The 20,289-nt window shown below is 35.5% G+C and overlaps 3 protein-coding genes and 1 long non-coding RNA gene across 4 annotated transcripts; all 4 read right to left on the reverse strand.

Moving 5' to 3' along the window:
- Positions 1–5,834: 5,834 nt before the first annotated feature.
- Positions 5,835–8,052, reverse strand: LOC124445245. The gene is made up of 4 exons (XM_046995949.1): positions 7,865–8,052; positions 6,568–6,813; positions 5,893–6,135; positions 5,835–5,839 (listed from the first exon to the last, which is right to left on the reverse strand). Exons 2-4 carry the CDS (start codon positions 6,803–6,805, stop codon positions 5,835–5,837), a joined length of 486 nt encoding a protein of 161 aa, XP_046851905.1. The 5' UTR covers positions 6,806–6,813; positions 7,865–8,052.
- A 3,802-nt stretch (positions 8,053–11,854) lies between these two features.
- On the reverse strand, positions 11,855–12,697 carry LOC124447367. The gene is made up of 2 exons (XR_006948705.1): positions 12,303–12,697; positions 11,855–12,190 (listed from the first exon to the last, which is right to left on the reverse strand). It is a non-coding gene; the product is annotated as an uncharacterized LOC124447367 (long non-coding RNA).
- A 254-nt stretch (positions 12,698–12,951) lies between these two features.
- LOC124445246 (fibroblast growth factor receptor 3-like) lies at positions 12,952–15,276 on the reverse strand. Its single transcript, XM_046995950.1, has 6 exons — positions 15,064–15,276; positions 14,619–14,794; positions 14,113–14,410; positions 13,712–14,013; positions 13,326–13,519; positions 12,952–13,207 (listed from the first exon to the last, which is right to left on the reverse strand). Exons 1-6 carry the CDS (start codon positions 15,173–15,175, stop codon positions 12,952–12,954), a joined length of 1,338 nt encoding a protein of 445 aa, XP_046851906.1. The 5' UTR covers positions 15,176–15,276.
- Positions 15,277–15,378: 102 nt separating this feature from the next.
- LOC124445247 (peroxidasin homolog) lies at positions 15,379–19,639 on the reverse strand. The gene is made up of 5 exons (XM_046995951.1): positions 19,423–19,639; positions 18,772–18,969; positions 16,686–17,012; positions 16,299–16,598; positions 15,379–15,794 (listed from the first exon to the last, which is right to left on the reverse strand). Exons 1-5 carry the CDS (start codon positions 19,637–19,639, stop codon positions 15,379–15,381), a joined length of 1,458 nt encoding a protein of 485 aa, XP_046851907.1.
- Between the last annotated feature and the right edge of the window lie 650 nt (positions 19,640–20,289).

Here is a 20,289-nt window from a genome sequence, read left to right on the forward strand (position 1 = left end):
AGTTATACAGTAATTACATATGCTAGCATAATTACATTTGAAGTGTGGAGTTTTGTTGTTATAGTGTAATTATGCTAGCATAATTACAAGAAGCAACATGGAAGGTGGTGATCTAAAAACGAGCAACCACCATTATCAACGGGGTGATCTGAAAACGAGCAACCACCGTTATCGCAGGGGTGACCTTGCGACGACAAACTGCCAATATGGCGGGTTTCTTCCCCTCCTACGCATGTTAGGCCTGGGGGCCAGTGTGTCGCCGTCGGAGCTGCAAAAAGCGATGAGCAATCCGATCAAGTCAACCTGAACGCCAACCAAATGAAGACGCACCCGCCTGAACGGCAAACTGCAATCATGATCCGCGGGGGATTAGCTTTCCCCCTAAGGCTGTTGGGAGCCGCCATCGGGATAGCCCCTTACACGAAGAATGCCGCTATCCCCTTCTCCCTCGGTGCCGTCAGCTCATTGGGGGACAATGTCATTGACAGTACTTTCGGCGCAGGTATTCTTAACGGCAACATGTCTCACCCCTCCGACGACTACCGCGTGGAATATGTACCATTCCACCAGCAGACGGTGGGTGGTGCTGCAAAAAGATCGAGGGCTGGAAAGACTCTCAAGACGACGGGAACAGTTCGAATGACACGCGCAGCGCCAAGGACGACAACAAGATTTAAGACGGGGGCGTCGAAGCGCGCAGCGCCTAGAAGAACAGCAGGAACACAACGGAAGACCACGGGGCGAGCGAAGAATAGCGGTTTGTATGAATTCAAGAGCATGCTCCTGGATGCTGCAAAGAGCACGGGCAAAATCGAGGGCCATTTCTAGGTTGAAATCGTCAGCCACAAGTTTGGCGAGTCATCCACGTCATGAATCTCAAATGCGGAACGCAGAGGGAATGCCTCTATAAGTTCTTTACGATGTATAGCCATCATCTGAAATTGAACCTCTACTTTCTCTCCCAGAGCTTCGACAACATAAAGGACATGAATGTTAGCACAAACATTCTCTATCTCTTCCGATTCACGGATAAGTCGAACAGGAAGCGGTTTCTTAATTCGCTCTTCGGCGGCACGGGCAATAAACAGGCTCTCATTTTCAAACTGTACGAGAAACTTTTGACCCACTGTGAGCGCCCGATCCTCGCTATGGACTGCACCAATCAGCGATTCACCTACTATTGCGACGAAAAATCCTTTGCGGTGGACTTTCAGTGAAAGCTTTGCTTTCTCCGTCATTACCACAAAAATTTGAACAAAAATTAGAGAAAGAAATTCGGGAGGGATATCACCAGATTTTTTAGCGTACGTTTGAAGAAAATGGAACATTTTCGAGTCCGGATCGTCGATGGTCTACCACAGCGGCTTGAGCGGGTGGCGGATGGTTATCTGTCGGCCTTCCACATCCCAAAGGCGCGGCGGCTGGAGGTCATCCAGGTTATTGAGAGCCAACCCGAGCACATTATCAAACGCGCTAAGTCCTTTATGGAGGTCTTGGGTTATCTCCCCGAAGGGGCCCGAGCAAAGGGCGCTAGAGCACAAATTGCCACCGGAATTTCCTCTCCTTCCTGCGCAATGCATTGCAGTATATACCAAACTATCCCCTTGCTAAGTTGAGCTTGCTGGAGCTAAAAAAACACCCAAGCGTAAAAGAGCTCTATGCCTTGTTTGAGGGTCATCCTGAGCTTATCAATGAAGAGTTGGTCCTGAGTGCGGTCAAATCCAGGTTGCTGAACTATTCTGAAGATACAGGCCAAGTTCGAGACAGCGTCGCTGATGTCCGTTTGAAAAACCAACTCGTGGCGGTCACTACAACCGCGCCCTCTCTCCAGACTCGGAAAGAGGGAGAGTTCGATCGCTTTCTGCTGCTCGTCTTTGGCCGCTTTCTGGCGGGCCAGAAGATTCCCGAGGCCTTTCTCAAAAGCGACTATTTCACCTCGCGTGCGCAGATGGTGCAATTGTTTACGGAAAAACCTCAAGGGTTTGAAGCCAATCTCAGGGAGCCTCAGGCGGATCAGGATATGCGTCTTGCCATTGTGGCTGACTATCGCGTGCTTGTGAACAACGTAAACCAACAGTTTCTCAGCAGGTATCCCTTTGAGGTGGTCGCTAACGCCGTAGTCGACTTCGGCCATCCCTAGTTTCGCCTGGCGAGGCAGAAGTTGCACGAGATCAAACAGCATGCTCTTGCGGTTCCGGGGTCAGGGCAGAAGCTCGGTGATTTGGCGGCCTTGCTTGAGACCTACTCCAAAACACCCGAGAGCAAACTTATAAATAATGATCGTCATTTTATGCCTGGAGGCATCAGAGGCAAGATGACTAGCGATTCTGCCTTTATTAATGCGCTCCTCATTAACGGGAGCCGCATCATTAGCAAGTGTCTTGCTATATTGAACGCTCAAGGCCTTGTTTGAATGTTTTATGGACATGGCATTTTGGACGACCACTTGGGATAAGACGGCGGCTGCTTCGGTGATCAGTGATCAGGAGGAGCAGCTTGCTCGTTTGAAGGATGATGTGGTGCAAAACAAAACAAAAATTGGGAATGAGGATACTAAGGGCACTCTCTCTCATACTGTCGCACAGCTGAAGGTAAACAAGCTCGACCTCCATGGCCTTGATGACCGTTTGAGTGGTTTACCGAGAATTGCTACAGGAACGCTGCCTGATCTCGTACGACAGGACGTTGTGGTGGCGCAGTTTGGGGAGGGTGCGAATCTGAAGAAAGGCAAGATACGGAGTCACAGTCTCTGGATTGAGCGGGCTGAAAACGAGTGGTATCATATGAGCAGTGGTAAGCTGTGAGAGACTTGGGGTTGGAACTTCCATCTCTTCTGGCGGGGTGATGGCACTTCTCGTGTCACTCGCTATGCCGCGGTCCTGCGGGTAGTCTCGGGCAACCGAGGCACGTACGGATACAATTGGAGACGTACCTATATGGTGTATTATCTTGAGCTCCCCTGATACATATCATCAGCATGGCGTTAGATTTGTGTATGACCCAAGCAGTCGAGATTTGGCTCCAAGCAAGGAAAGCTCCTGTGACGAATTTAATGCGCTTCCGCTGCCAATACGATGCCGAGCAAGATCCACCGAGCTAAATCTCTGTATGGGAATACGCTTTTGACCGCCCCACCTGTACGCAGCTGGAGACCGTTCTCACCCAAGCTCAGGCCGCCAAGTGGGTTGAGTATCGTCGTTTCGATGGCACTGTGAGGAGGTTGGGACGCCCTCCTATGCGTATTACTCTGCAGGCGGAGAGTGGGGCCGGCGGATGGTCTCCGCTTGGCCCGGTTCTCAGCTCGAGTCAAGTGCTTCGCATGGGGATTGCAGCGGCTGTAAAGGATGTTGCGACAGCCCGGCTGAAGGTGAAATATGTCGAGAAGACAACTTTCGAAGTGCGCAAGCCACGCGGGCCGCTTTCAGCCTTCACAGTTTTCGACTCTGCATTAGAGGTTGATGCGGGGGCCGCTTTGGTTTTCTTCAACAGACGCTACCGTTGGTTTTATAGTGACATTGCTATTGGAGCAGTATGACCTCGTTTGAGCCCTCCGCGCCCCCTTCTTTACCTCCGGTGTCGACGGCGTCTCTCTATCCTATGCTGCCTACTGCGAGTGATGCCGGAAATACGTACATATGAAAGTGTTTTTATGACATTCCTTTCACGAGAAAACGTGAGCCCAACAAAATTGACCTGCTCACTGGGTGACTTCATAGCTCAGTTGGTCAGAGCACTGCACCGGCACCGCAGAGGTCATGGGTTCGAATCCCGTTGAGTCACCTGAATTTTTCAGGCTCACGAGACAATTGCTTAAATTGTCCAGCAAAGTGCGAAGATCATATCTTCATTTAGTTTCAAACACCGCACTGAATAAAAACACTTTCATATTATGCTAGCTCTATGCTAGCATAATAACAAGAAGTACGTACGCGAGCTAGAGCTGGGGCGCTTAGATTTGTGTATACTCTTTTTCAAACTGTGAGGTGCGCCAGAATTGGTGCGATTTTTGTCGGGACCCATGTATACACAGTACGAAGTAATGTGTAAACGAACTAGGGCTGGGACGCTCAAATTTATGTACGCAGCCTCCCAGACCGGAGTTGCGCCAGAACTGGCAGTATCTATACAACTAGCCCTAAGGCGCCATACTATTATTTACTTTATCATAAACAAATGTTTGGGGCTTTTCAGTTTTTGATCATTGATCATTCATTCATTGGACAGTTATACTACACATTGCTTAAGATGTGAGAAAACTAACATTGATTACATGAGAAGCTGTTTACTATAACCTGTGATTTTGAGTCTTTTCTAATCCATGAAGCTTTTTATTTTGACAATTTGACTGGAATGGTATTAAACCTGAGTATTTCACATACATGAAATGTTGTCCCATGTCACATAATGTCCCCTTTTCTAACTGAACGCCTGATGTAGAGATGTCAAGGTGTGTTGATCTACGGCTCATACCAGATTGTTTGCCATAAATTACAAAGGGCTATTGATGTATGAAAAGCATTTTCTATAAAGTAAAAATGTCTTCCTATGTATGCAGATACCCCTTGAAATTTGGCAAAACAGCAAAGTATTTTTCATGATCACTAGGTAATTTTTCTGATGATCATTATAATTTCTAAACTAAATTATTTCAGATCTACATTTAAACGAGCTTTGATCATATGAAATGATATTTATCATAACCAGTAAGCATGACACATGAACCAATTTTAACATTCATGTAATTATATAATTAAAGACATGTTGGTTACATTCTGTTTGTATTTGCAAATACAATGCTACTAGTGATTGCTATATAGCACACCTTGCATATACTTACAGAAGATAATAGTCTAGTGAAATGCTTAATAAACATTGATGGCATTAAGCTGTCCTTAATTGCAAATTTTCACTCTGATAAATTTTGCTTAATCTTTGGAAGAAAAAATTTTGAGTTTTTCTCAAAAGGTGAATTTGCTGGCACTGTATGTGGAGATGGGTAAAGGTTACAATAAACTTGCATGGTTTGAAGTCTGAGCTTTTCTATATCTATGAACTGTCCTTTGTAGTACCACATTTCTAACTTGACTCATTACATAGAGGTTTGAATGGGGTCTTAGGGGGTCTATGCCTGACAATTTGGTAGAAATTTTAAAGACAATGTCTTTTTGGAATAGCATTATTGTAAAATAAATTTTACGTTCCTACATGCTAATGAGCCATATATTTGGCATGATAATGAGCCTAAATATTTGGCAAAACATTCAAGTATTGTTCACTTTATTTTTTTGAAAAAACGTAAGCAAAATGTGCTGTTTTACGCAAAACGATGCCCACAAAATACATTTTGTATTGCTCTAAAAAGCTGAAAATGGCATTTTCAAGGCTCTGAAATTCAAAATTTCTCAGGGGGAGAATGCCTCAGACCCCCAGGTGCGGAGCGCCTCCGACGTTTTATGACTGATGTTTGAAAATCCTAGATCCGCCCCTGTGCGAAATGATCACAATTTTGAGCTGATAAAAATTTGTTTGTAACAAAACGATAATTTCAACTATAATTGAACTAAAGCTACATTTTTACTATGATTTTCACGAATGAACTTCGACATCTTACATTGAAATTTTGTACTCGTATACATAGTTCAACTTAAATTGATGAATTTATTTTTAAGTTAGATCAACGTTTTGACATGCATGACATAAGTCAACTTTATATTGAAGTCAAAACGATGTCTGGTGTGCTTATCGGGACACCTCTTCTTTATGTCATCAAAATTCCAAAGGATTATGAGTGCATAATTGACGAAAAACCGCGAGTTGTATCTTTCTCAAACAACTTATTCTGTATATATGATCTATATGTTCATACCAATTTCCAAACATGGTTATACTTACCTTTAACGTTAATATGAACATAGCACGTTGAAGTTTTTCCACCATACAGAAAGTGCTTGTACGGAATTTTGTGCTGTCCTATTAAGAACGACTGTGGAGAACTAATGTTCGGTTTTTCCTCTCCTTCTTTTATGTATTTATGAGGACAAGTGAAGTTTTCCGGTTCACTCCAATATATATTTGCTACTCGTTTCCAACCTTCGAGGCATTTGTTCACGACATTTTTTGCACACGAACATTTACCTGAAAAATTTTATTTAATAAATAATAATAGACATGCATGGTCGTATCACCATATGTAGCAGGAGAGTGATGTATAACAAAGTCATTCGATCTGCATAAGAAACAGACCATGACAAGCTACATCCATTAACGATGAACGTAGCCACGGAATAAAACTGAAAAACAGTTTAATTTCTATTATTTAGACTAAAAAGCCAACGACTTAATCATTTGATCTTGCTAAACTTGACTCTTTAGTGAGGAAATCCATGTTTCTGATACAGCAATGTTACCAATGTACGTAGGTCTGCAGTTTTGCATACGCAATAGATATGTAAAAAAATACAAGTATACCTTTTTCTATCTTAGGTTTTTGCAAATTAACTCTTCTCCAACAGTAAATTTTTATATGAAAGTACGTATGTAAAGGCGAATGTAAAATATATAGATTACCTTCAAGTGGACAAATTTCACTGAACATCCTGAATCGTTCCAAAAGATAATTTTTCTCTTCGATGCAACCATTAGTTAAAGACAAATTTCCGCACCTTTCTTCCGATTTATTTTTTTCTTGAACAAACACATTCCATTTATCTTCACAAAATTCAAACTTTTTGTTCCATCCCCATTTAACGGCCAATTTAAGAGTCACGGCCAGCATCAACCACAAGATGACAACAAAACGCATCATTTTTTATCCTTAAAAGTGCAATTGTATGGAAAATCATAGCTGCACAAGCTCGATGATAGAACACTGAAAACATACAACTATTATTATCGTAAATATCGAAATATCGAAGCATTTGGTCTATATTTGGTTTATCTGTTTTTTATTTGCTGATGGATAAAAACGTTAAATGCAAACCGCAAACGCAGAAATTATATACGCCAATCCATACACATCTCCTTGTATCTCTCTTACAAGCGCGGAAATTAAGCCTTGTTTTTAGAATTTATTGGTTTTACAGCACACAAAAAAGTGGATTAGGAAATTGTTTTGGAAATGAATAAGAAATTTGGGTAGTAAACATTTTGGTGATGAATCTCATCTTCATCACGAATATTTTTGCTGTAGATCATGTTTGTTTATGCATACAGTATCATCTAATATATAGTAAGGAAAATATCAAAAAATTGATGTTGTTATTGATTTTTTTTATATGTCGTCCGCCGTGTCTTTTAACGAGGGACAACATGAAGAAAATCAACCAGTCAGCTTAAAGCTTTTTTATTCTTTGCTTACTAAATCTTTATCTATTTCTAAATCTTGTGTATGAATAGGAATACCAAAACATATTTTCTAAATTTTAAATAGAAACGGAGTTTTTTTCATAAACTTTTAAAACTGTTTATTCCGTCGAAAAATTACGAATACAAATATCTAAATACAAAAACAAAAAAGTAGCACAGATCAGCTGATAACAACTGAATTAGAATTACATTTGCCTATGCTTCAATCTTAAGTTTGATCATAAAAATGTTCTGTCCTTATAAGAAACAAGCCCAAATAATGTCTTCGAGGTGAATGATTCTCTTTAAACGACTGCACCCTTAGATTTACATTCTTTCATTATTTACAAAAAATCCATGTCGATGTTGCCTTCGTAGCTTCAAGCAAAAGTTTAAGATGCAGAAACAGAATATAGAGCTCATAGCAATTTAACCATCATGAATTTCAATGCTACAGCATTAATGTTTCATCTAAACTGGAAATCTAATCATAAATTATAATATCTTAATATCTACTTACCTTTTGTCTTCAGACAAATTCCCAACGATAATGAAGCCAATTTAACGATTCGGTGATACACTAATAATCATTAAACATTTAAAATACACGACAAATTTCTTTAGAGCAAACATGTTTAGGCATACTTTATGAGTATTGTGCTCCTACGAAATTATACACCAATAATGTTGTGAAAAGCAAGCGTTCAATATTAATCTTGCAGCATGTGCTTCCATCTGTTCCGTTGATATGTCCACTGTAATTCAATTTTAGTAAAATATTTCTCAACAAATAAAGGAGAATTTTACAAAAATGATCCACGATGTGCAACTTTTATAGTTTTCAAATTTATTTCGTACCTTCAAGCAAAAACTTAAGATGCAGAAACAGAATATAGAGCTTATAGCAATTTAACCATCATGAATTTCAATGCTACAGCATTAATGTTTCATCTAAACTGGAAATCTAATCATAAATTATAATATCTTAATATCAACTTACCTTTTGTCTTCAGACAATTTCCCAACGATAATGAAGCAAATTTAACGATTCGGTGATACACTAATAATCATTAAACATTTAAAATACACGACAAATTTCTTTAGAGCAAACATGTTTAGGCATACTTTATGAGTATTGTGCTCCTACGAAATTATACACCAATAATGTTGAAAAGTAAGCGTTCAATATTAATCTTGCAGCATGTGCTTCCATCTGTTCCGTTGATATGTCCATTGCAATTCAATTTTGTAAAATATTTCTCAACTAATAAAGGAGAATTTTACAAAAATGATCCATGATGTATAACTTTTATAGTTTTCACATTTTCCCAATCTCCTATAACTTGATGAAATGTTACAAGTATAGAAAAATTTTCTGTCCTCTATTCAAAATTCGTTAGTGATATTGGTTTCTGCGACCCCCCCGCCCTCCTCCAACAAAAAAAATTGACAGCGCGCCATTGCACCATATGCTTGCCCTAGTGATGAATGATAACTTATACAATAAACGATAAAAGAACACAATGGAGAAAGTCTTTTTAGTGAAAACATATAAATATTATCATTATAAATCTTATTTTGACTGTCGTTACTGCAAACGTGTGACTTCTTGGGACTTTGGATATTTAAATATATATGGCAACAATTTTTCCTATTTTACGCTACTTACTTTTTGCTAGAAATGAGCACTTTTATTTCTGTTAATGAAATAATACAAATCATAGTCATATTACCAATTATCATGTTTATATTATAAAAGGAAAACTTTTAAATACTACGAAAATGTCAAATATTAAATCTATCCAAACGGATACCTGTTGAAAAAGGAACGCTACAATCTTTCGAATTAAAACTCATTCATGTTATTCCAGTAATCTTTTCACTAAATAAACTCTTAGCTCAGACAACTCATCTACTATCTCGTTAAGTTAGAAGAAGCATAAACTCAAATCAAACTTAAAGCAACTTCATCGGAGATGCCTCTTTTTTCAGAGTACATGAAGAGAATTGGACCGTTTGAAATACAATTCATAAATTCTTGGTCATGGGCTCACTGACAACTGGCAAAAGCAATAATTTAAATTCGGAGGTTATTTGCTGAATATTGATTGGAATTTTTAATTTCATTATCTGCTTCAAGTAATGGACACAAAGGATGAAACATACTACGACAAACAAAGACATCTTGCAAACTCAACATAGCTATGAGTTCCTAGGAAAAAATCAAGACACAATAATTCATTTGGTGATATTTTGAGTCTATAAATTGTGTCCTCGGAAATGTTAACAACAAATGCAATATAAAGAATTGCAGCATGTGCTTCAATCTGAAGCGTTGATATGTCCATTGCAATTCAATTTTAGTAAAATATTTCTCAACTAATAAAGGAGAATTTTATAAAAATGATCCATAACTTTTTTAGTTTTCACATTTTCTCAATCACCTATAACTTGATGAAATGTTACAAGTATAGAAAAATTTTCTGTCCTCTATTCAAAATTCGTTACCGATATTCGTTTCTGCGACCCCCCCGCCCTCCTCCAACAAAAAAATGACAGCGCGCCATTTTACCATATGCTTGCCCTAGTGATGAATGATAACTTGTACAATAAACGATAAAAGAGCACAATGGAGAAAGTCTTTTTAGTGAAAACATATAAATATTATCATTATAAATCTTATTTTGACTGTCGTTACTGCAAACGTGTGACTTCTTGGGACTTTGGATATTTAAATATATATGGCAACAATTTTTCCTATTTTACGCTACTTACTTTTTGCTAGAAATGAGCACTTTTATTTCTAATGAAATAGTACAAATCATAATCATATTACCAATTATCATGTTTATATTATAAAAGGAAAACTTTTAAATACTACGAAAATGTAAAATATTAAATCTATCCAAACGGATACCTGCTTAAAAAGGAACGCTACAATCTTTGGATTTAAAACTCATTCATGTTATTCCAGTAATCTTTTCACTAAATAAACTCTTAGCTCAGACAACTCATCTACTATCTCGTTAAGTTAGAAGAAGCATAAACTCAAATCAAACTTTAAGCATCTTCATCGGAGATGCCTCTCTTCTAAGAATACATGAAGAGAATTGGACCGTTTGAAATACATTTCATAAATTCTTGGTCAATGGCTCACTGACAATAGCAAAAGCAATAATTTAAAAATCTGTAGGTTATTTGCTGATTATTGAATGGAATTTTCAATTTCATTGTCTGTTTCAGGTAATGGACAAAAGGATGAAACATACAACGACAAACAAAGACATCTTGCAAACTCAACATAGCCAGGAGTTCCATGCAAAAAATCAAGACACAATAATTTATTTGGTGATATTTTGAGTCTATAAATTGTCTCCTGGGAAATGTTAACAACAAATGCAATATAAAGAATCTAGGTCAAAATGAAAATTAAAAAACAAATTACTTTAAAATCGGTTTTAATCTATAAAATAAACTAAGACATAACAAGTAAATTTAATGTACTTCATAAAACTTCTAAACATCCATGTTTGAAGTTCAGAAGTTAGTTGTTTGAAAGTAGTGCAATTTTTTATGATATAATTTAGTTTATATTGCAATAAGTGTTGATTGTCCTTTGCCTAAAATTTAAAAATTTAACCTAAAAAATTCCTATCTTTGAAAAATATATAAGATCAATGCAAATCACGATTCTGAGAAATAAACCAAAAAATTTCTCCTTCAGCGTTTCAGTTTAAAATTACGATTTATTTTTTTGAGATGATTTCTTATCTGTAGCTTGATCAAACATGACTACGCGACTACAAAAAATCATCCAAGTTAGTCAGCTGAAATTTCAATTGAAAACCGTTTACTTTGTTATTTGTAACTAACTCAAAATCCTAAAGTCGCCTTAAATCGTTGATGGATATCAGTGGCATACAAAACATGAGGACCTAGAGAGACATTATGAAACATGTACGTTTGGCGATAATTTATAACATGAAATCATTAGTACGTAACAATTAATGATTTCTAAACTATAATTATCACAACACATAAATTTTATAGGGGTTGCTCCTTATACTATATTGGTGAAATCAGTTTAAATTGGCTTATAACTATTTGAAACAAACAATGTGTAAAATGCTGTTTTCCCATGGTGTAGAGACTTTCAAGTTGTTAACCATGGTGTGGAGACTTACATGGTGTTGACCATGGTGTAGAAACTTGCATTGTGAAAAACCATGGTGTAGAAACTTGCATTGCGCCAACCATGGTGTAGACGAAACTTGCATTGTGCCAACCATGGTGTAGAAATTTACATTGTGCCAACCATGGTGTAGAAATTTACATGGTGTTAATCATGATGTATAGACTTGCATTGTGTCAACCATGGAAGTTTGAGATTTACATGGGTTAGTCCGTCCAAATAACTTAGCTTTCTTTCACCTGTGGTATTAATGATTTCAGAAAGTTTACCAAATTGTTGATTTTCAACAAATTATAAGAAGGTGATATTTTGCAATTCTTAAAATTCTTCAATTGGCAGTTCCTACGTATCTTCGTTTCCAATTCACAAAATAATGTAAACAATATGCTTCAAACAATGGACTCTATCTTCTCAGGCTGTTGAACATCTTTAGTGTCGTTGTGATTTGTCGCTGTCATATTTTCTAATCTTATTGCGTCTTCATTCTTATAAGATGCTCCTTTTCGTGGAGAGGTATCGTCTGCTAGCCTTTCGTAAGAACCAGCATCTTTTAATTTCTGTGTAGATGGTTCAACAGCAACTTCAGGTAAAGGAACTGTAGGTGCCGTGTATGCATCTGTGGGAGGGGTGGGTAATGGTGCATTGGAGTCATAGCTAAAAATGAATATAATATATTGTTAAAGTTAACTATAGAGTAAATATTCTTCAATAAAAACATAATTACGTTGTAAATAGTAAGAGAACTGTATATAAAGAGAGTACTAACCCATGTAATTTATTGGAAATGAGCAATGGTTGTAAGTAATAATCAGATTTTTTTTTCAATAATTCATCTTTCTCCCTTGCCGCCTCAATCTCCTCAGCACTTGCTTCAATGTGTAAATATGGATTTGTCTAAAAATGATGAAATAACATTGAAAACAGGGATTGTGTAATAAAGACAGTAGGGTAAATGATCACTAGAGAATACAATCAAGAATTGCAAACATATGCAGGTTCACTTGAGCACAAGAATCAAATGAATTCAGGGTAAGGGGAAGTATCTTCAATTATTGTAACGTATACTTAAGTAATATTAAATAGCGCAGATTATGTCGACATAAAAGAACTACATTTTTCAATTTCCATCTTCAACTGTTTTAGCATGTATATTTAGACACAAATAATTTACTGGGAAGTCAATAGAGTCTAATCATACATACAACAAATATAAATACGTATATGTACAACATGTATAACAATGTCCTCTATAAATGTACAACATGTATAACAATGTCCTTTATATATGTACAACATGTATAACAATGTCCTTTATATATGTACAACATTTATAACAATGTCCTCTATATATGTTTAAAGCACTACATCTTGCAGAGAGGAGAATGATGGTGAAATAAATTTCAATTCAATTGAAGTTAGAACCATACCTTTTCCATATGTCGTTCCAATATTCTTCCAAAATGCTCTACCAAATTGGAAAATGTTGGTCTATTTTGTGGTTGTTCCTGCCAACAATCTCTCATGATTGTATAGATTTCCAACGGACATTTATTGGGTTGTGGCATACGTTTTTCTTGGTTTAAAAAATCCAACAATTGTTCGGGTGGTAGATCAGGATAAGGCGTACCTCCAAGAGTCATCATTTCCCACAGTAAAACACCGAACGACCAACTGAAGTTAGTAAACAAAATGTGTCAATTAACATACGTTAGGAATAAATGGAATAAAAAACATTCTATGAATAAAGTTGAGAAAACTTGCATGTCAAAATAACATAATTATAACTTACACATCACTTTGATGAGTATATACGCGATCAAATAAAGATTCTACAGCCATCCATTTTACAGGTAACATACCACTGGATGTCTTTACATAAACATCGCTTTTATATATATCTCGTGCCAGACCAAAATCTGATATTTTCATGACGTATTCTTCAGCAACAAGAATGTTACGGGCAGCAAGATCACGATGTATTAACTGAAAATAATTAAAGATTATAAATCTTCTATCAACGTTCTAGTTTTTAATACAAACTATTGTGAAAGCAATGAGCGTTAGTTACTTATGAATAGTTATTATAGGATTAGAAATTGTTTTTAAATTCATAAACTTCATGTAAGATCGGTTAAATAAATGTATTTTATGAAATGTTTACATGATAATTTTTACCTTTCGTGAAGCAAGAAACTCCATTCCTTTGGCAATTTGAAAAGCAGCACCAACAATATCAATTAAAGTAAACTCTTTCTCTGGATCATAAATTTTCTTTTCCCAGGTACTTTCATAAAAAGATCTTTTGGATCTTAAAAATGTCAGCAAGTTTCCATGAGGACAAAATTCTAAGATTACATAAAGTTGCCGTCCCTTCGTACAAGCGCCGAGTAAATTAACGATATTTTTATTTTCACCAATGTGAATCATTAGTTTCAGTTCCTCTGCTAAATCACGTATTTCGCTTTCTGTTGCATGAGCTACAGAAACAACAAAGTTTTTTTCAAAAGAGAACAACAAAAACTCAAAATTTCAATGTTTGTAAAATAACACATAATTTTCTCAATAGAATTTCTCACCTTTAACAGTTTTTACAGCAACAATGGCATTGGTTGAATTAGGCTGTAAATGGTCTTTCTTTTTAGGTCTTTGACTTGCCCTTAAAGTACGACGTATTTTCGATCTTCTCTTACCAGCAATGCTGCTTTTATCGCGTGGATTTAAAGCTAAAATTCCCATTGCTTCAGCTTTGTAAACTTCTCCAAAGGCTCCAGCACCAAGACGATCACCCATAACGAGTCTTTCAAAAGGAAATTCCCAATCAGAATCGTACGGTAAATTCATACTTTGCTCATTAAGCGTTATACTGGGGTCAATCTGAAAAAGAAAAATACGTTGCAGTTTTAGACACAGTTTAGACTAAACCAAAGAAATAAGATGAAAGCTAAATCTTCAGGAATTTTTTATTGAGCGATTGGAAACCATATGTTATTGAAGTAATTGTATTGCAGTTGATTTTTTGCAAGAGTTAAAAGTTTCGTGTAACGAGACTACATAGCTAAAATAATAACTATTTGCAACTCACTGAATAATTTCCAGTACGTAGAAAATACTGATGTTTGTAGAATGATAATTTTTGTTTTTGTTTTCTATAGAGAACAATGATGATAATTAATATGATGACTATGGAAACACCAATAACTATCCCTGCAATGGTTCCTGGTGATGTACCATCGTCGTTTTGGATCGTCGGTGTAGGATCTACACAAAAAACAGAAGTTAAAAATATTTAGGTATGTGCATGTCCCATGTTCTGTCTAGGAATTTGAAAAACGCATTCTAAATCAATGATTTTAATCCAGCTGGAATTACTAAATTTGAGACAAAGGTGCTAATTGTAAAATTCATATTCTAATACACAACTTCGCCGCCTAAAGAAAAATACTCATAAGTGCAAAAGTCAATATAAAACATCCCTAAATGAAAATCTGCAAATCCTGCTAAATCATAAAACAAAATCTCCAACCAACCTTGAGGTCGAAGTCTTAGTGACAACAAACGCTTCTCTGTAATACCAAACGAGTTCCATGCCTTACAAGAATAATTTCCGATGTAAGATTTATTCATTTTTTCAACTGTCATAATTATTTCCTTCTTTGCTATAGCTGTGAGCTTCACATCACTATCGATAGAAATCCATTGTACCCAAGGTGTAGGATTACCGCTTGCTACACAACTAAACCTTTCCCTTTCATTGGCAAGAAGACTTTCATCTATTAAAGTTGATGGTTCGTCGATCTTTAGTTTACCTAAATAAAAATTGCACAACTGTTCTTACAACATTTTCATATGAACCTTAAATTATTTTGTTGAAGGACGTATATACTTTCATTGCAACACAATAAAACTTTATCATTTAGAAAATCTAACAGTGTAAACATTGTCAACCTACCAGTAACATTAAGATAAACAGTTGCTGTGACGTTTCCTAACTGGTTTATTGCAAAGCATGTGTAGTTTCCCGAATGTGAAATATCAACGCCACAAATAATAAGAGTTGTTCCATCATTCTTCAAGTAATAGTTAGGAACTTGGGTTTTACAATTTGTGATTATAACACGACCAATTTCTTCACCATTTCTTGACCATGTTACTGTGGGTCGAGGATTACCTGACACATTACAAATCAACTCTGCGTCTTTATCTTTATCCTTATTCACTGTAGAATCTTTCATCTGATAAATTACAGGAGGATATATTCCTGTAGAATAGTAAAACGAAATATTTGTTTGAATTGCAAACAGTATGGATGTGATTCGCAAACAAACAATTACTGTAGGTAGCCAAACACATCGACATTTTCTATCAAACCAAAGTAAGGAAGAGCTAGTCGTACTTATTGCGAACGTTTTTAACCACAAAGTATAATTTATACATATTCGTTTAGGATAATTGTTCGTTAAAATTTCGACTCAATGTTTTACAAAAATTATTAAGTTTTACTTTCGTTTTGAAGACGTTTTAAAAGGTCAACTGTCATACTGTATTTATATGGCAATCAAAGAAAACCTATGCTAAAGAGATACATAAGTGGTTACTGAATAACCTTTCAAAGTCAAAGAAAAATAATATCAAAATTTCACACGTTTACATAGTTCATGCTAAGATAAAAGTATGTTCCTTGTGTTAAACAGCGAGAATTCACAATATTTTTTACAAACTTTTTTTTAATGCTTTTGGTGATAAAAATTTCAAAGCAACTAACCTCGTACATTCAATGTTACAACAGCACGTTCATTACTGAGAGCATTTTTTTCACTACATCTGTAAGTTCCAGAATCATTGATGTTGATATTTCGTATTTTCATTGTAACATTACGATATTGAGGATTTCTACTTATGGTGATGTTTGTTCTTTCATTATTTATCACTTCACGACGAGGATTTTCTTTGTAAAACGCAATATTATCACGAATCGAAACATCTACTCTGCAAATTACCATAAAGTCCTCGTTTTCATTTAAAATTACATCCCCAGAAGGAAAAACATTAAAGGGATCATCTCCTAAAGCAAAGAAACGAAACGTTTCACCATCAATCAATGTAATAATAATAAACAATATTTTTCATGTAAACAAAAAGAAAATCTTACCAAATCGCAGAAACCTAAACATTCTACTGTCATTTCCATGAATGTTTTGAGCAAAACATCTGAACAACATTGAAGCTTGTTTAGCAGTCGTGGGTATCTTTAAAACACTTTCATATTGTCCTTTGTTTTTTCCTTTTTTAAACGAAGACTTATACTGTGAAGGGGTCCAGTTATTCAAGACAGGTTCATTGTTGTTGTTAACGATCTGTTGATCCCAAGTTATGTTTGGTCTTGGATTAGACCATCTTATCATACATTTAATCTCGCCTTCAGTGTTGTGTCGTGCTGTAAAATATTCACTATTTCCTCTGCTGATGGATGGTGGCACTGAAAAAATTGGTAACATGAATCAACTCATTATTAATAAGAAAAACCCACTTAGGTTTAGCAAAATGTGGGTTTAGCTAAGAGGGTTTAGCAAAGTTTTACAAAATGATCATCACTGACTAAAACTGAATGTTTATGACACAGACGTTTATGAACCATACAGATTATAGATAATACTAGAGGTTGCATTGCTGAAGAATTAGGAGGACGCAGAGTTGGGGGTTAGGGGTGGGTGTAGCAAATTTTGGTCCCGCATGTATCGCTTTGTAAACACGAAGGACCCAAATAAACTTTTGCCATCTGTTTTCGAGTTTCGGATTTTTTCCAATCTCGAGTGTAAGTGTTTTCTTGGTTTTTTTTTCTTTTGTCTTAAAATCAAGAAATTTTATCAATTTAAAGAGTTAGTAAATATTTTTTTCGCGAGCTGTTACATAATAATTATGTGTTTTTTATAGCCTCCGTATTCTTTATATGTTTTCGTTAAACTATAAGCGATGAAAACATATGTCGTTCTTCCGTATTCTTTATATGTTTTCATTAAACTATAAGCGATGAAAACATATGTCGTTCTTGCTAGTTCTTCTGTTTTTACAACTCCATTTTTACGGTATAAATGGTAAATATATGTTTTTTGAAGTCTATTAGCAGTTGAATTAAAACGAAAAAAGCTTTTTTATCAAGCAACACTCACGACTTGACAAGAGACCAAATTTAAATAGCAAATTTGTTTTTCAAAGGCCAATGAAATTTAAAAAGGCCAAAATCGAGTTCATAACCTGTCTCAAAAATACCAAACATACAACACAAAGTTGCAACTGAAATTGTTTAGTAATGATAGCATAATATAATAATAGTTGCTGAACGTATGTCAAAATTGATCATGCGTGTTTTGCATAAACAAATAGGTGGATACTGTGCAGTTGCATCCGATCCGGATGTGGTCAATACACATATTATGCATGTGGTGATGCACTAGGCACTTCCAAAGCAGACGGCATATTAATATAAACAGGTTTTTATCAAGGCAGTACCCTAGCCCAGAGCCGAAACTAGAACGTTAATTGGGGGTGAATATTTATATATTCAGCACTGCCCGAATTTCAAAAATATTCAATATAAATTTGAAATTTAAAACATCTCTATTAGTAACACATGCTCTTAACGGCATAACAAATCAGTAATACAGTGGTGGAAAGACTATAGCATTTCATTTATTCACGGATTTCAAGACGAAGCTGAGGACAAAGCAACAAAACAGAATATGAGACTAAAGTAGCTGAGCGCAATCATGTTCATCTAGCTTCACTTTAGTAAGAAATAACCGAGAATTGCTGCGTTAACTTTAAGGATACCACGCCAATGTTTGCTTTAGTTGTAATGTTTGCTTGAAAAATATAACAAATGCGAAATGATCACAATTTTTGAGCTGATAAAATTTGTTTGTAACAAAACGATAATTTCAACTATAATTGAACTAAAGCTACATTTTTACTATGATTTTCACGAATGAACTTCGACTTCTTACATTGAAATTTTGTACTCGCATTCCTAGTTCAACTTAAATTGATGAGTTTATTTTTAAGCTAGATCAACGTTTTGACATACATGACATAATTCAACTTTATATTGAAGTCAAAACGATGTCTATGTCTGGTAATATGAGTGCATAATTGACGAAAGCGAGTTGTATCCTCAAACAACTTATTCTATATATATGATCTATATGTTCATACCAATTTCTAAACATGGTTATACTTACATATAACGTTAATATGAACATAGCATGTTGAAGTTTTTCCACCATACAGAAAGTGCTTGTACGGAATTTTGTGCTGTCCTATTAAGAACGACTGTGGAGAACTAATGTTCGGCTTTTCCTCTCCTTCTTTATGTATTTTGAGGACAAGTGAAGTTTTCACTATATATTTTCCATTCATTTTTGCACACCAACATTTACCTGAAAAATTTTATTTAATAAATAAAAATAGACATGCATGGTCGTATTACCATATGTAGCAGGAGAGTGATGTATAACAAAGTCGTTTGATCTGCATAAGAAACAGACCATGACAAACTACATCCATTAACGATGAACGTAGCCACGGAATAAAACTGAAAAACAGTTTAATTTCTATTTTTTAGACTAAAAAGACAACGACTTAATCATTTGATCTTGCTAAACTTGACTCTTTAGTGAGGAAATCCATGTTTCTGATACAGCAGTGTTACGAATGTACGTAGGTCTGCAGTTTTTCATACGCAATAGATATGTAAAAAAATACAAGTATACCTTTTTCTACCTTAGGTTTTTGCAAATTAAATCTTCTCCAACAGTAAACTTTTATATGAAAATACGTATGTAAAGGCAAATGTAAAATATATAGATTACCTTCAAGTGGTCAAATTTCACTGAACATCCAGAATCGTTCCAAAAGATAATTTTTCTCTTCGATGCAACCATTATTTAAAGGCAAATTTCCGCACCTTTCTTCCGATTTATTTTTTTCTTGAACAAACACATTCCATTTATCTTCACAAAATTCAAATTTTTTGTTCCATCCCCATTTAACGGCACATTTAAGAGTCACGGCCAGCATCAACCACAAGATGACAACAAAACGCATCATTTTTTATCCTTAAAAGTGCAATTGTATGGAAAATCATAGCTGCACAAATTCGATGATAGAACACTGAAAACATACAACTATTATTATCGTAAATATCAAAATATCGATGTTAGGTTTTGTGATGTAGCCATGTACCTTCTTTAATATAATTTGACTTACACCAACAAATGTTACAGATAACTATACGATCACATCTAATGTTCAACGTCTTCTATTTTACAATGATTTAACTACTTCTATTTATACAAAATTTACGTAAGATTATTTTGGGTACTGCTAGCAAATATGGTTTATTGACGTCAACGGAAAACTACTAGGAACTATAAAAAATATTGTCTTGATAACATTATAAGTATCTCTTAACATTAGTCATCTAACTACTTACACTTGAATTAATGATTTTCTAATTACGGAAAGAATATGAGAGCATATCTTAACAATCGAAGCATTTGGTTTATATTTGGTTTATCTGTTTTTTATTTGTTGATGGATAAAAACTTTAAATGCAAACCGCAAACGCAGAAATTATATACGTCAATCCATACACATCTCCTTGTATCTCTCTTACGAGCGCAGAAATTAAGCCTTGTTTTTAGAATTTATTGGTTTTACAGCACACAAAAAAGTGGATTAGGAAATTGTTTTTGGAA

This window comes from Xenia sp. Carnegie-2017, unplaced genomic scaffold (assembly GCF_021976095.1).
Source record: "Xenia sp. Carnegie-2017 unplaced genomic scaffold, XeniaSp_v1 HiC_scaffold_22, whole genome shotgun sequence".
NCBI classification, from domain to species: domain Eukaryota; kingdom Metazoa; phylum Cnidaria; class Anthozoa; order Malacalcyonacea; family Xeniidae; genus Xenia; species Xenia sp. Carnegie-2017.

Coding starts and splice junctions, on each gene's coding strand:
- LOC124445247 (XM_046995951.1), bottom strand. CDS start 19,639: ATGATGCGTTTTGTTGTCATCTTGTGGTTGATGCTGGCCGTGACTCTT. Junction 18,970..19,422: donor GGAACGATTCTGGATGTTCA/GTGAAATTTGAC, acceptor AAAATTTTTCAG/GTAAATGTTGGTGTGCAAAA. Junction 16,599..16,685: donor GTTTAGGTTTCTGCGATTTG/GTAAGATTTTCT, acceptor TCTTTGCTTTAG/GAGATGATCCCTTTAATGTT.
- LOC124445246 (XM_046995950.1), bottom strand. CDS start 15,175: ATGACAGTTGAAAAAATGAATAAATCTTACATCGGAAATTATTCTTGT. Junction 14,795..15,063: donor ACTAAGACTTCGACCTCAAG/GTTGGTTGGAGA, acceptor TTTTTTGTGTAG/ATCCTACACCGACGATCCAA. Junction 13,208..13,325: donor TATACTCATCAAAGTGATGT/GTAAGTTATAAT, acceptor TACTAACTTCAG/TTGGTCGTTCGGTGTTTTAC.
- LOC124445245 (XM_046995949.1), bottom strand. CDS start 6,805: ATGATGCGTTTTGTTGTCATCTTGTGGTTGATGCTGGCCGTGACTCTT. Junction 6,136..6,567: donor TGAAATTTGTCCACTTGAAG/GTAATCTATATA, acceptor AAAATTTTTCAG/GTAAATGTTCGTGTGCAAAA.